General features: G+C 42.8%; 1 protein-coding gene across 4 annotated transcripts in view; it reads right to left on the bottom strand.

Moving 5' to 3' along the window:
• Positions 1 to 14,563, bottom strand: part of Yeats2 (YEATS domain containing 2) — a 100,077-nt gene that overhangs the window by 73,641 nt on the left and 11,873 nt on the right. For all 4 annotated transcript variants that reach the window (XM_059277878.1, XM_059277881.1, XM_059277880.1 and 1 more), the window contains exons 2-6: positions 13,320 to 13,438; positions 10,914 to 11,011; positions 10,039 to 10,131; positions 6,344 to 6,589; positions 4,431 to 4,546 (exon numbers count right to left, since the gene is read on the bottom strand). In XM_059277878.1, the coding sequence (XP_059133861.1) occupies positions 4,431 to 4,546; positions 6,344 to 6,589; positions 10,039 to 10,131; positions 10,914 to 11,011; positions 13,320 to 13,419 (653 nt within the window). In that variant the 5' untranslated portion in view covers positions 13,420 to 13,438. The remainder of the gene's footprint in view (positions 1 to 4,430; positions 4,547 to 6,343; positions 6,590 to 10,038; positions 10,132 to 10,913; positions 11,012 to 13,319; positions 13,439 to 14,563) is intronic.

Below are 14,563 nucleotides of genomic sequence, written 5' to 3'. Positions count from 1 at the left end.
TGTACCACTACTGCCCGGCCACACTTGTTTTCTTATCAAGTGGGTACCCGAGGTAGAAATAAACTGGTATTTAGGGAGTTTCAGGCTTCCAGTCAGGTTTCAGGTAGGCAGTGTAGGACCCTCCTTGCCACTGTCTTCTCCCTGAACACCCCAACTATCCATCCCTGACGTGACTATGGCACAGGAAGCCCCCTTCTCCTTGGAGGGCTTTGCCTCTTCACCACTGAACGGGGCACCCCTCTTAGACTCTGGTGACAAACCTGGACATCACCCCTGACATCTAGACCCCCGATCATCTTTAGTGACACTAGGGACAAGTGTCACACCTTCACAGGTGCTCTGTCCAGTCTTGGCACTCTGCTCTTCCATGAGGGAAGCACTAGCTTCTGAATTCCATGAGCCTGGTTGAGATTTCACCGGAATATCTGCAGATCAGCTTTAATTTAGGGAGAGGCGGTACTTGCAGTACTGAGCCTCCTCATGTTACCTGACACACTGCTCTACTTCTTCTCATAAAGTGTAAAAGTTCTTCCTGAAGGGCTAGCACATCTTTTGTTTGATTTACTGAGCACATTCTGATTGCTAATATAAACATGGTTTTAAACGTTTTCTATCACATAAGAACAACTGTCATATAAGTACTGACTACTGTGTAATGATACCACAGTCGATAACCTTGCTAAACTTTGATTAATCTTAAATAATCAAAAATTTGGCTTTAGAGCCTGAAAGATAGCTTGGCAGGTACAGCACCTTGACATTTAAGCTTGGTGACCGGAGCTCAATCCCAGGAGTCCATGTAAATGTGGAAAGAGAGAATAATTCCACAAGGTGTCCACACACAGTCTTAAAAAAGGTTTCTCCAAGCTGGGCAGTGGTGGCACACACCTTTGATCCCAGTACTGCAGAGGCAGAGGCAGGGGAATCTCTGAGTTCGAGGCCAGCATGATCTACAGAGTGAGATCTAGAACAGACAGGGCTACAAAGAGAAACCTTGTCTGGAAAAACAAAAACAAACAAACAACAACAAAGATTTTAAAAGGTTTCCCCAAACTTATACACTTGACAATAAATATTTATGCAATAGATCATATCAGAAATTTTTGCCAAGTACAATTTTACTCTAAATCCAAGACTGGTAGACACATTAAGAAAACCGTTCCTTGAGGCCTCTTCCCACTGAGACACCAGGGCAAGGAAGTACTTATGGCACACAGGCTTGGGCAGAAGCCGCCATTTCCTCAGTGTATGGCTGGCTTTGTTCAGGCCGAGGAGTGCTGAGCCTTCCCCACGACATTCCCACCGAGACAGATGTGAGCAAGTGTACCCGCTCCCGCTCGTCAGCCCCTGGACAAATCCCAGAGATCACTATGGGGTTGCTAGGCAGACTCTCAGGCTTCCGCAGTCGGAGTAAGGAGGTTCATGTTTTCTGTCCTGGGCTTGAAAACTGGCTAACATGAACGAACTTACACCTTCAAATGCTCTCTCCAGAATACGGTTCCAGCACGAGGACCCAGCACAGAGGATTCAAACATCCAGTTCGTTTTCACAAATAGGTCAGGTCAAGGAAGACCCAGAAATCTCTGGGGACACTACTACCATGACAGACAAGTTACAGTTTTTGTCACTGGAGGAGTAGTAGACTGAGAAGGACCCGGCAGTCCTTGAACTGGCTGGACGTCAAACATTGTCACACAGCATCCTAACCTTTACACACAAAGTGGACCTTGTGAGATGCAGTGACACTGCTCTGCAGTCCTCCTTGCCACTAGAGAACACAGACAAACCAGTGGCACCACGGAAGGAGGGGTGCCAAGGGCAGACTCCTCTAAGATCAAAGCTAGGCAGTTTCTGGAAACTCCACGTACGAATCCAAGAAATATATGTACGGTTAAAAGTTAAACCGAGGGGGCTGGAGAGATGGCTCAGCAGTTAAGAGCACCGGCTGCTCTTCCAGAGGTCCTGGGTTCAATTCCCAGCAACCACATTGCAGCTCACAACTATCTGGAATTCCAGTTCCAGGGGTCTGACAATCTCACAGACACACATGAAGGCAAATAAACAAATAGATCATTAAAAAAAAAAGTCAGGGGCTGGAGAGATGGCTCAGAGGTTAAGAGCACCAGCTGCTGTTCCAGAGGCCCTGAGTTCAATTCCCAGCAACCACATGGTGGCTCACAACCATCGAGGATGAGATCTGGTGCCCTCTTCTGGCATGTAGGCATACATGCCGGGAACACTGCATACATAATAAAGAAAGAAAAAAAAAAAAAAAAAAAAAGTAAAAAAAAGTCAAACCGAGCACATACAAGAACATTTCAGAACATTCTACTTCCATTTGTGGACCGAGCCACTCACTCGCTCTCTGGGGACACGTGCCAGGGAGTGCACGTGGAGGTCAGAGGTGACCTCTGTCTACTCAGCTCCCTCTGTTGACTTTTATGTGTGTTCCAGGGTGGAGTTCAGGTCACCAGTCCTGCGTGGCAAGTGCTTCTACCCACTGAACCACACTGTCAGCCCCCAAAGCATGCGCCTCTTCCTTTCTGAAAGAATGTTTTTAAAGCCCTGTATGGTGGTACACGCCTTTAATCCCAGCCCCGGGAAGGCTGAGGGGGGTGATCTCTGTGAGCTCCAGGCCAGACAAGGCTGCACAGTGAGACTGTCTCAAAACCAAACAAAAAAACCAAACCACACACACACTAAAATTTTCTACATTTTAGAAATTAAAACAAAAACTGACTTTAAAAGTATTTATGTTGAGCTGGAGAGATAGCTCAGCAGTTAGGAGCACTGTTTCCAAAGGACCCAGGTTTGAATTTCAGTATCCGAAAGATCTGACACCCTCACAGACACACATGCAGGCAAAACACCAATGCACATAAAATAAAAATAAGTAAATTATCTTTTAAAAAGTATTTATGTCAAAGTATTCATCAGACAGTTGAAAATGAGACCTCTTCTACCTAAAGATAAACACCAGGGACTTTTACTATTTACAATTCAAATCTCTCTGGCTCACCTTTCAGAGTCACTAAAATCTTAATATTGTTTTTGTTTGTTTGCTTGTTTAGTTCTGAGATGGAGGTCTCACTATGTAGCCCAAGCTAGCCTTGAACTCATAGAGGGCCTGAGCATTAGAATTTGGAAGGAAAAAAAAAATCAAATCACAAAACGCTATCACACTTGAATCATTCCATCTTTAAATTTTATTATTTTATGTGTACGGCTGCTCTGACTGCATGTCTGTCTGTGCATCACATGTGTGCAGCACCTGCAGAGGAAAGAAGAGGATGCTGTATCCCCTAGAACTAGTTAGTTACAACTAGCTGTGAGTGGTCACATGGGGACTGGGCATTGAACCCGAGTCCTCTGGAAGAGAATCCAGTGTTTTTAACCATTGAGCCACCTCTTTAGCCTCCTAAATCACTCCATTTCACAAAAGTAAACGGGTTTTCAGAAAAAACAATTTGGTTTCCGTTTTGGCGGGGATGATGACAGATAAGTATGAAACGTTGAGATTATGAGACGGGGGGACATGTCTTTGAAAGCTGGAGTAGAAGGTAGTGATGAAACCTTCCTACCTCACTGGCTCTCAAACAACAGCAGTGTACACCTTTCCCCGCAGCACTCTGGAGCCAGACACAAGCAGATCCCTAGAGTTCTAGACTAGCCTTGTCTACACATGAGTTCTAGGCTAAGGATGCCCTTTTCACAAGGAAAGCCAAACAAAATATAAAAACAAAACCAAACAAATACCTAAATAATACCTTCACAAACTTCACAAGAAAGTGTAAGAAGCAACTGGGCATGGTGGTGTGTGTTTGAACATGAGCTACGCAGGAAGCAGAGGCAGGATGACCGTGAGCTTGAGGCCGGCTTGGCAAAACAGCGAGACACTGGCTCAAAAATAAATAAGCAGGGGATGAGAGATAGCTCACGGTTAAAAGCACAGGCTGCCTTTCCAGAGAACCCGGGGTGGTTCCCAGCACCCACATGGCAGCTCACAACTCTCTGTGACTCTAGTCTTGGGGATCTGACACCTTCTTCTGGCCTCAGCAGGAACCAAACATTCATGTGGAACACATACACACAGGCAACTCAAATACATAAAGTAAAAATAAATAAGTAAAGCTAAGTGTAAAAAGGATACTACCCTGTTAACACCTATTTATCACCAGGGATAGTCACGGAGAGTATCACTAGATCAGGGAAACTGTAAGATGGAAACTTCTCAGTTCTATTTCTGATTTTGCTAACCAAGGTGCAAGATTACCCTAAGAATGCCTCTGGACCACCATTTACTTTTAAAACAAGAGCCTGGAAGAATTCCTGAGCCTTCCTCCCACTGTAATACCACAGTAAAGAAGTAGTGAGGGTGAAGTATTCATGTTTAAGTGAGTCACTGACAGGGATATTTCGCGGATACTCACTTGGACACGTTGCCTACTACTATGGTTTTCTTTACAAAAAGCCGAGAAGTCTCATCTCCTGTGAGGTCGGCGTTCCGTAGTTCCCTTTTGTGGGAGCCACTAACACTTGAAGTGTCCTGAAAGAAATGACAATCATCATTTGTATCCATTTACGCAACATTCAAGAGGATACTGACATAACGAAGGCATGAATAAAATAGCTTAGAATGTTTTGTCTTTTAGAAAACAGGTCTTACTGGGAATATGGGCATCAGCCACCACACCGGGAAGAGTAGACGTTTCAGATTTTTGTTTGTTAAATTTATGTTTTAGTTTATGAATGTTTTGGTTTGCATGCGTGTTTATTCACCGTGTGTGTGCCTGGTGCCCATGGAGGCCACAAGAGGGGGTAGGATCCCTGGTAACTAGCGTTATGATGGCTGTGAGCTGCCTTGTTGAGGCTGGAACCAAACTCAGGTCCTCTGGAAAAGTCGACAATGCTCTAAACCACTCAGTCATCTCTCTAGTCTGTTTTTCTTTTTTCAGAAAAGAATTTAGTGAGTCTAGGGATGTAGCTCAGTTGGTAGAATGCTTCTCTGGCTTGTACCAAGCCTTGGGTTCTGTCTCCAGCACTTCTAATGTAAAGGGAGGAGAAAGAATACTGGACAAACACAAGGAAATCCAAATGTTAAGAGTTCTGATGATAAGGTGTCAAACTGGGTTAATTTAGAAAAGGCCTTTCTGTTTGACTTTCTTCAATGGCAGACAAACAAATTTACAATAAAAACCACTTTTATGAAAAATAAACGAGGCCGGGCGGTGGTGGCACATGCCCTTAATCCCAGCACTCAGGAGGCAGAGCCAGGCGGATCTCTGTGAGTTCGAGGCCAGCCTGGGCTTCCAAGTGAGTCCCAGGAAAGGCGCAAAGCTACACAGAGAAACCCTGTCTCGAAAAACCAAAAAAAAAAAAAAAAAAAAAAAAGAAAAATAAACGAAATACTGATGACTGAATATACAGAAAACAACTGAACATTCCCTCTACTACAGAAGCGGTGGCTGGGAAATCGCTGATCTGACTTAATAGTGACTCTATACATAAATACAAACACCAAATAACAGAGCGGCTTCAATCTAGGCGGTCATACTATCATAGCTGGGCACAGTGGCACGCACGCCTGTGACTCCAGCACTCGGAGGCAGAGGCAGGCGGATCACTACAAGTTCCAGACCAGCCTGGTCTACATAATCAGTGCCTGGCCAGCCAGGGCCTCCCATCAAATCTCTGTCAAGAAAAGAGCTGTGTGTTTTGGTTTTTGTATGTCAAACTGCACCAGCCACTTCTTAGACCACCATCGACCATCGAACAGGGAACTGCAACCCTTAAGGGTTTTTTTTCCATCTCTAAGAAGGACCTCCATAGCTCTGCTGCACTCTGGAGCGCTATGTTCTAAAGTCAGAATGTCAACACACACACACACACACACACACACACCAGAATGACAACCACATACACTCAGCTGGGTCTGATAGTTCACACCTATAACCCAGAACTCACAAGGCTAAGGAAGGAGGGTTCTGTTAGTTTGAGGGTTCTGTTAGTTTGAGACCAGCCTGGCTACAGTGCAAGATGCCAAAAAAAGGACTCAGTTTCTTAGTCAACCCTATACAATGATTTGATCTTGTAACATCACTACTTGGGAGCTGAGGCAAAAGATGCCTCAAGTTTTAGGCCAGCCTGTCCCAGGCCAGGCTACAGACAAAGACCCCATCTCAAAGGACCAAAGATTCATTTCTCTGCTGTAAAAAAAAAAAAAAAAAAAATCAAACAACTAATGTCCTAGAGTCCCCAGAAAAGAATGAGAAATATGCCACACTTAGTAAACAGTAGGTCCTTTCTCCCCTGGAGCCCAGCCCACTCCCATCCAGTGCTATACCCTTCCCGTGTTGCGGCTGGATCTCTGTTCCACTGTGCTTGAGAGTCTTTCCTCCATATCCATGTTGCTGTTATTGTCTTTGTCAGACAGGAAGTCATTTTGTTGAGACAGTGAGTCACTTTCAGAATGATTGGCAGATGGTGTTTCTGATCTCTGATTGGTAGGAGATGACGACCTAGAGGGTGATTCCAAAAATTTCTTGATAGCAGGGTGGTTAAAAGCCATCGTATCAAATGTCTTCAATCCCTAGAAAAATGAAATCCATCAAAACTGGTGAAAAATTGAACTCCTGAAAACTCCAAGTTACGTTTAAGATCATGTTAACAAGTCTTCAAAAATCTCTCCGAATCCAGGCTGGAGAGATGGCTCAGTCATTAAAGGCTAGGCTCACACCAAAAAAGAAAGAAAGAAAGAAAGAAAGAAATTTTAAAGAAATTCTCTCCATATCATTTTTTTTTTTTCCCCCGAGACAGGGTTTCTCTGTGTAGCTTTGCGCCTTTCCTGGATCTCGGCCTGTAGCCCAGGCTGGCCTCGAACTCACAGAGATCCACCTGGCTCTGCCTCCTGAGTGCTGGGATTAAAGGCGTGTGTTGCCCCATAACCATCAATTCTTATAACTAGCCTGTATCAACAAAACAAAAACTAGAGCAACAAATAATTATACAAAAATTCTACCACCAAAAGCCAACAATGAGCCAGGTGTGGTGGTGGCACATACCTGTGAAAACATCACTCAGGGGGCTGAGGCAGGAAAATCTGGACCACACTGGGCTACCTGACAAGGAAACATTTGAAAGAGTTAAATAAGGTAGCTCGGCTGGGAGTCTAGCTGGGAGTCTAGCATGCTCGAAGCCGGCACCACATAAATGCAGCATAGAAGAGCATGCCTGCAATCCTGGCATCCAGGAGGTGGAAGCAAGAAGCTCAGGAGTTCAAGATATGTGCCACCATCCCCAGCAAGATTTAATTTAAAAAGTACAAGCAGGGCGGTGGTGTCGTACGTCTTTAGTCACAGTGCTTGGGAGGCAGAGGCAGGAAGATTTCTGTGAGTTCAAGGCCAGCCTATTCTACAGAATGAGTTTCCAGGACTGCCAGGGCTGTTAAACAGAGAAACCCTGTCTTAAAAAAACGAAAAAAGAAATAATAATAAAGACAGAAAAGTTTTATAAAATAAAAAGTACACAGAGCCAGGCCTTGTGGTTATATCCACAATCCCAAGACCTTTGGAATCTAAGTAGGGGAGAACATCTCCTTGAGTTCAAGGTCAGCCTGGTTTATTTAATGAGACTCTAGCCCAAAATGAAAGTGTACAATATAAAAAATGACACCCACACAGGAGTTAAAAAAAAAAAAAAAACAACACAACAGTGTTAGAAGCTTTAAAAACAGCACCGTACAATGTTTTCCCTGAGGCTAGTACGGAGGCCTAAGTTCAGCTGTTTTTAAAATGGTATTACTGGGTGTTCTTCCAGCTCTCATGTAGACACCTCCCAACTCTAGCTCCAAAGAAATCCATCAGAGGGATGCCTCTGGCCTCCATCACACCTGCACTCATGTGTACACACCCAGACACAAGCACACACAATTTACAAAATAAATCTCTTAAAAACAAAACAAAACAAACAACAAAAAAAAAACACCTCTATTATTGGCTGGGCATGGTGGCCCTACCTATAATCCCAGTACTTGGGAGGAAGAGGCAGGAGGATTGTAATTTCTAAGCCAGTATGAGCTATATAGCAAGATTTCAATTCAAGACACACACACACACAGCTACATAGTTATCAATAAAATAAAAAATGATCTGGTGTGGACACTAATGTTTTAAAATAAGAAATAGAGCTGATTAATTCAGTAACAGGGCTTTTCAGAGCTGTAAATGTGTGCTCCAAATTTAAGATAATTAAATGGCTAGCTAAAAAGTCCTTGAATGCTTGGTATTTTTTTTTTTTAATTTTTAGCCCAGGCTAGCCTCGAACTCGTGATCCTCCTGCCTCCGCCTCCTTCAGCAAATCCTACCGGCGTGCGCCACCACAACCAGTGTTTTTAAATTTCTAAAGATTTATTTATTTTATTTTATTTGTACGAGTGTTTTGCCTGCGTGCACACGTGTGCACCATGTGAACGCCTGGTAGCTGCAGAGGACAAAAGAGGGTGTTGGATGCCCTAAAAGTGATGTTACTGACATGCAAGCCACTGTGCAGATGCTAGGAACTGAACCCAATAGAAACCAACTGACCCAGCTCTCCAGCCCAGCCCTTAGTAAATCTTAATCAGAACATCAGGAGATAAAATCTGTACATTTCTAGACTATCAAATACTAGATTCTCACTAATGGTAAATCAACAAAACACTAACCAGTTTTTCAAGCTGAGCAGCTATCATGATAAGCCAATACTAAGCTATTTAATCCACAACATCAGAATTTTTGCTGGACCGGATAGTACAACTTCCACAAATTCATATCCACCCAGACTCTGTGGCTTTATTCAGAAATAGCCTGAGGGCCTGTGGGTATTGCTGAATTGCAGATTCCTATCATATGTGAGACTCTGGGGTTAGTCACAGGCTAATGCATGCACAGAGAAGAGGAGGGTCAAAAAGGGTCTTTGTAGATGTAGATCAATTTAAAACAAGTCACACCAGACTGAAGTCAACCCCAACCCAGGACTAATATCCTTAAAGGAACCTTAGACAGAGAAAACTCCAGGGAGACACCTAAGGGATAATGCTTTACTTGCCCTGCCCCCTTCCCCATAGGGTTTCTCTGTGTAGCCCTGGCTGTCCTGAAACTCACTCTGTAGACCAGGTTAGCCTCGAACTCAGCTGTCTCCTGAGTGCTAGGATTTAAGGCATATGACACTATTGTCCAGCTTATTTGGACATTTTTTATCTTACTGATCTTTTGCTTATACATGATGATCTCTAATTTTGTGTGTGTATGGGTAGTATGTGAGTGTGAGTGTGAGTGAGTGAGTGTGTGTGTGTGTGTGTGTGTTTCACTGAGCTTAACACACAGCTGCCAGGAAAAAAAAAGGAAAAAAATGTTTTATAGTGAGCATTGTAATGTTACGATGTCTAGAACTTACTTTTAAATGTTTTAGAAGAAAGAAAACAATATAATTTTAAATTGATGAATCTACATGGTATGCAAACATATTTATTTATATTTTTCTTATACTGAAAAACTATTCATTATAAAATAGCATTTGGGCCAGGCGTTGGTGGAACATGTCTTTAATCCCAGCACTCCAGAGACAGAGGCAGGCGAATCTCTGAATTTGAGGCCAGTCTTTTCAACAGAGCAAGTTCCAAGACAGTCAGGGGTACACAGAGAAACCCTGTCTGGAAAAACAAACGAACAGAACAAAGAGAAGCGGGATTTGGGAAGCATGCTGAGTAAGGCAAAGAGGAAGAGCTAGGGAGAGCTGCAGGGAGGTCTCCTATGCAGTGAGGTCTGTCTCCCACCCGGATCTGAATAGCCTAGTATAACACTAGCAACCAGCAGGGACAGGACAGGACCACTGTTAACACAATGCCGATGATCTACGTTCCTCGGAAAGGCGGGCAGGCTCACTCAATTTCAAAGGTCAAGGTAAGAAATGTCTCAATGGTAGGGATCCAAACTGGCCTGACGTCCCCCAAGACAAGGAAAATGGAGGCTTAGAACAGACTGGAGTGTGAGGAACACTTACATCAGAAACCTTCAGAAGACCGGCAGAAGCGTAATAGTTTGCTACAATGCAGGCTCGGAGTTTGTCCATCATCCTTCGCGCTTCAATCAGTCGCTAAAAACAAGTGAGAGTTTAAACAGAAAAGTAACGACGACCTAAAATCCACAAAATAAAGGCAAACAACTGAAGCAGGACCCCAGCGTCTCGAATCCCATCAATAAATAACTACTTTCTCCTAACTAAACTGGCAAAGGTAAAGGTTAGAGATGCAGCTCAGTGACTGAGTGCTGATGTGTATATTCAAAGCCCTGGAGTCTCTGCTTCTATCCCAGAGCACAATGGGGATGGGGACAGTGTGTGTGCTTCCCTAATCAGTAACGTCTTAAAAAATGACAAACAAAAACAGTGACACACATGGTGTGTGTGTGCACTTACTAACATATTCATTAAGAATAAGATACTGAGAACACTATCAAAAAGAATTATCTTAGGGACGGAAGTTCGAGTAGAACTTCTTATCTTTTATCCAATCTCATTTCTTTGTTTTGTTTTGTTTTTTTGAGAAAAAGACTCATGTACCCCAGGCTGGCTTCAAGCTCCCTATGCAGCTGAGGATGACCTTAAAGGTGTGGTCCTCCTGTCCCCTACCTCCCACATCCTGAAATTGCAGGTGTGTGCTCAGCCCTCAGCAGGGTAACTTTCTGTTTGTTTCGAGACAGGGTCTCAATATGCAGCCTTGGCTGTCCTAGAACTCAGAGATCCATCTGCCCCTGCCTCTGGAGTGCCAGGATTAAAGATGTGTGCCATCATGTCCAGCAATGGGAAAGTTTTTGAAACTTTATCAAATACTCTTTTCCCTCCATAAATTCAGTTTTTTCAATTTATCATCATTATACCTGGTCAATGACGTCGATCTCATGTTCCTTATTCTTCATTTCAAGAGCAAACTGCTCCTTAATAATAGTCTCAATTTTCTGCACAGCTGCATCTCGAGCTACATAAAGAACACAAGGATACCAAATTAATCAGTAGCTAGCTTGATTTAAATCAGCAGTTGTAGAAACCCAAGGAACAGAAACTGCTTTGGGCTCATGGACAGTATCTTTAGCAAACACACAGAAGTACACAGCTGTATAATCTGTTCTTAAATGGTTCTGAAAGAAAAATATGTTCCTTCTCATCTGCACGAAAACTATGTAGGATGGGGAAGCAAGAGGTAAGCCAAAAACAAACTACCATGTAATAGGTCTTAAATGTAGTTAATAAAAAGATACTTTTATTTGTTGTTCGTGTGTGTGTGTGTGTGTGTGTGTGTGTGTGTGTGTGTGTGTGCTCTCGCTCTCTCTCTCCCCCTACCCTCCCCCTTGCTCTGTGGAGGCCAGAAGAAGGTGTCCGATACTCTAGAGCTGGACTTATAGGAGGTTATGAGTTGCCCAATATAAGTGCTTGGAACAGAACTCTACTCCTCTGGAAGAGCAGCAAATGCTCTTAACTGCTGAGCCATCTTTCCAGTCTCCAATACATATATACAATTTTTTATGTCAGATTAAGAGAATCATGAGTCAAAATATTAATATAATTGACAATTTGCTTTTCAACAGATTACATAATAATACTTCTGAACCTTAAATCTCCTCTAGCAGCTACCAGCAGGGTTAGACTAGATCAGTGTTTTCCAAATTTCCATGATTCATGTATGACCCTCAAGATTGATATTACATCTAATTTGAAAGTATTTCCAAAAGTCCATGTGCTCAAAGCTTGGACCCCAGCTGACAGCGATATTGGGAGGTTTTAGCAAGTCTAGGTGTGGCCTAGTTGGAGGAAGGAAGTCCATGCCTTGAAGGATACATCTTATCCTAAGGCCCTGTGGCTCACTCTTTCTCTTTCAGCCTCTGAACTATTGTAGAGTGAATAGCCTCCACTACTACAAGAATGACGTCAGGATACCCTGCCTGACATCAGGCCCAGAGCAACGGCCGGCCACCCTTGGACTGAAACCTCTGAAAACAAGAGTCAAGAGTCCTCTCCTCCTTTGACATTTGACAGCTAACACACAAGTGAAACATTTAATGAGCACAATTAATACTTTAATATCTTACCTATTTAAGCAACAGTACCCATGAGATAACCTGATAAGGTCATTCTTATTTCTATATACATGAAAATATGAAGCATTAAAAACCTTCACCTATATATCACCTACAATCACCTCATGTAGTTATGCCATATAAGAGACATCAAAAAACTTTGATTTTGTATTATTATTTTTAAATATTTACTTTATTTTTAATTATGTGTTTCTGTGTGTGAGTGCAGATGCCCATGGAGGCCAAAGAGGGCATCGACTTCCCTAAGCTGGAGTTTAGGCTGCTGTGAGCCACCTGACATGGATGCTGGGAACCAAACTTGGGTCCTCTGCAGGAGCTTGGAGCTGGAATGATGGCTCAGCAGTTAAGAGCACTGACTACTTTTGCAGAGGACCCGAGCTTGATTCCTAGCACCTACATGGCAGCTAACAATCTCCATCTCCTGTAACTCCAGGTTCAGGGGCTCTAACACCCTCCTTCGGTCTGCACAGGCAACGCATGTGCACGACACACAGACATACATGCAAGCACAACACCATATACATGAAATATTTTTTAAAAAGCGAAGAAATGAGTGGGGCAGTGGTGCACACCTTTTATCCCAGCACTGGGAAGGCAGAGGCATATCTCTGAGTTCAAGGCCATCCTGGTCTAGAGATTGAGTTCCAGGACAGCCAGGGCTACACAGAGAAACCCTCTCTCTAAACAAATAAACAGAAAATAAATAAATATCTTAAGATCAGGTGTAGTGGTTCACAATTTTAATCATAACACTCGGGAGGCAGAGGCAGGTCAATCTCTGTGAGTTCGAGGCCAGCCTGGTCAACAGAGTGAGTTCCAGGACAGCCAGAGCTACATAATAGAGACCTTGTCTCAAAAAATCCAAAGGGGGGAAATTAAAAAAAAAAAACAAAACAAAACAAAACAGAGAGGTATGCACTCAACCACTAAGCCATCTCTCCAGATGGCGAAACTCTGATTTTAAGGCATATGCAACAACAGCTAAGACGTACAGCTTGCGTTCCCTCCAGACTACTTGACATGCTCCTGCGGGACCCCCTCCTTGTGTGTGCCACCTGGTGTACCGCAGAGCACTGGCTAGCCCTCACATATCCTTCAGCTTGTGTACGATGACATATTCACGTAGATCCTGTAAATCCTGTGCATAGGCAAATGTCAGCGAGTTGAGTCTCCAAGCAACTCAATGTCTACCTGAACTCTCAATTGCTTTATGCCGCTTATTTGGAAGGGCCACAGACACATCCTCATAATCAGGGTCGGTTTCTTTAATGGTTCGCTTGATTCCAGACATGGTGACATTCAATTCTTCACTGTGAAGCAATAACAAACACATTAATAGTACTGTGAAATACTGGCATGTATAAATGTTTACGTACATACACAAAGGTAATATAAATAACACTACAAAATACTGGTACTTATAAGCCTGTGCACACGCAGGCTAAACATGCCTCGTCTGAAAAGCTTGAATCCAGAAATGTTTCAACCTTACGAATTTTAGATCTTCTGGTTAGGGATGCTCAATCAACTCTTGGTGTTTGTATATACTCAGCCAACATTAAATATAACATTAAGTTTCTAAAAAATATTATCAGCAGTTATTTGTTAAAAAGCCCAGATTTCCCTTTCAAGACAAAAATTCTTTAACAAAGTTGCACATTGATCCATTGCTCACAATTCTTTTTTTTCTTCGTTTTTTATTTTATTTTGAAATAGGGTCTATGTATCCTTAGCTGTCCTGAAACTCAATGTAGAACAGGCTGACCTTGAACTCAGGGAACTTCCTGCCTCTGCCACTGTCTCCCAAGTACTGGGATTAAAGGCATATGCCACCATGACTGGCCCTGTTGACACTTTTCAAAAAGAGTCTACCTTTCACAGAAGTGTCATATATATAAATAATAAACCAAACTGTGATAAAAGCAATGTTAAGCTTACAGTGCTGTGTAATTCACAAAGCTTTAAGCATATTTCAAAGCATGAACAAGTATAATTCAGGGCTCATTCAAATATGCAAACCCTACCTCTGATACTTCTACAGCGCTTGCTACAACAGTTACTCAAATAATCCCTGATCTTTTAGTATTATTTATAATAAACACAACTGTGGACTTATAAAACTACTGAACAACTTTGCAGTATGGGTAAATAAGCCAGCCTTCCATATAAATGTTTGAATAAAACAATCCCACAAATCCTCTAATTTCACAATGTTTCATATATTAGCCTACATGTGGCTACTTAAATTTAAAACTAAATTGATTAAGAGATCCAGGACAGGCACCAAAACTACACAGGGAAACCCTGTCTCGAAACCCTCCCCCCAAAAAAATAAACCACTAAATTGATTAAATTTAAATAAAGTGGGGTTGGAGATGGCTCTGCAGTTAAGAGCACTGGCTGCTCTTCCAGGGGACCTAGGTTGGATTCCCAGC

The sequence above is a fragment of the Peromyscus eremicus genome, chromosome 12 (genome assembly GCF_949786415.1).
Source record: "Peromyscus eremicus chromosome 12, PerEre_H2_v1, whole genome shotgun sequence".
In the NCBI taxonomy this organism is placed as follows: Eukaryota; Metazoa; Chordata; class Mammalia; order Rodentia; family Cricetidae; genus Peromyscus; species Peromyscus eremicus.
Note: the sequence above shows the minus strand (reverse complement) of the source record. Positions and strands in the feature narration are given on the sequence as shown.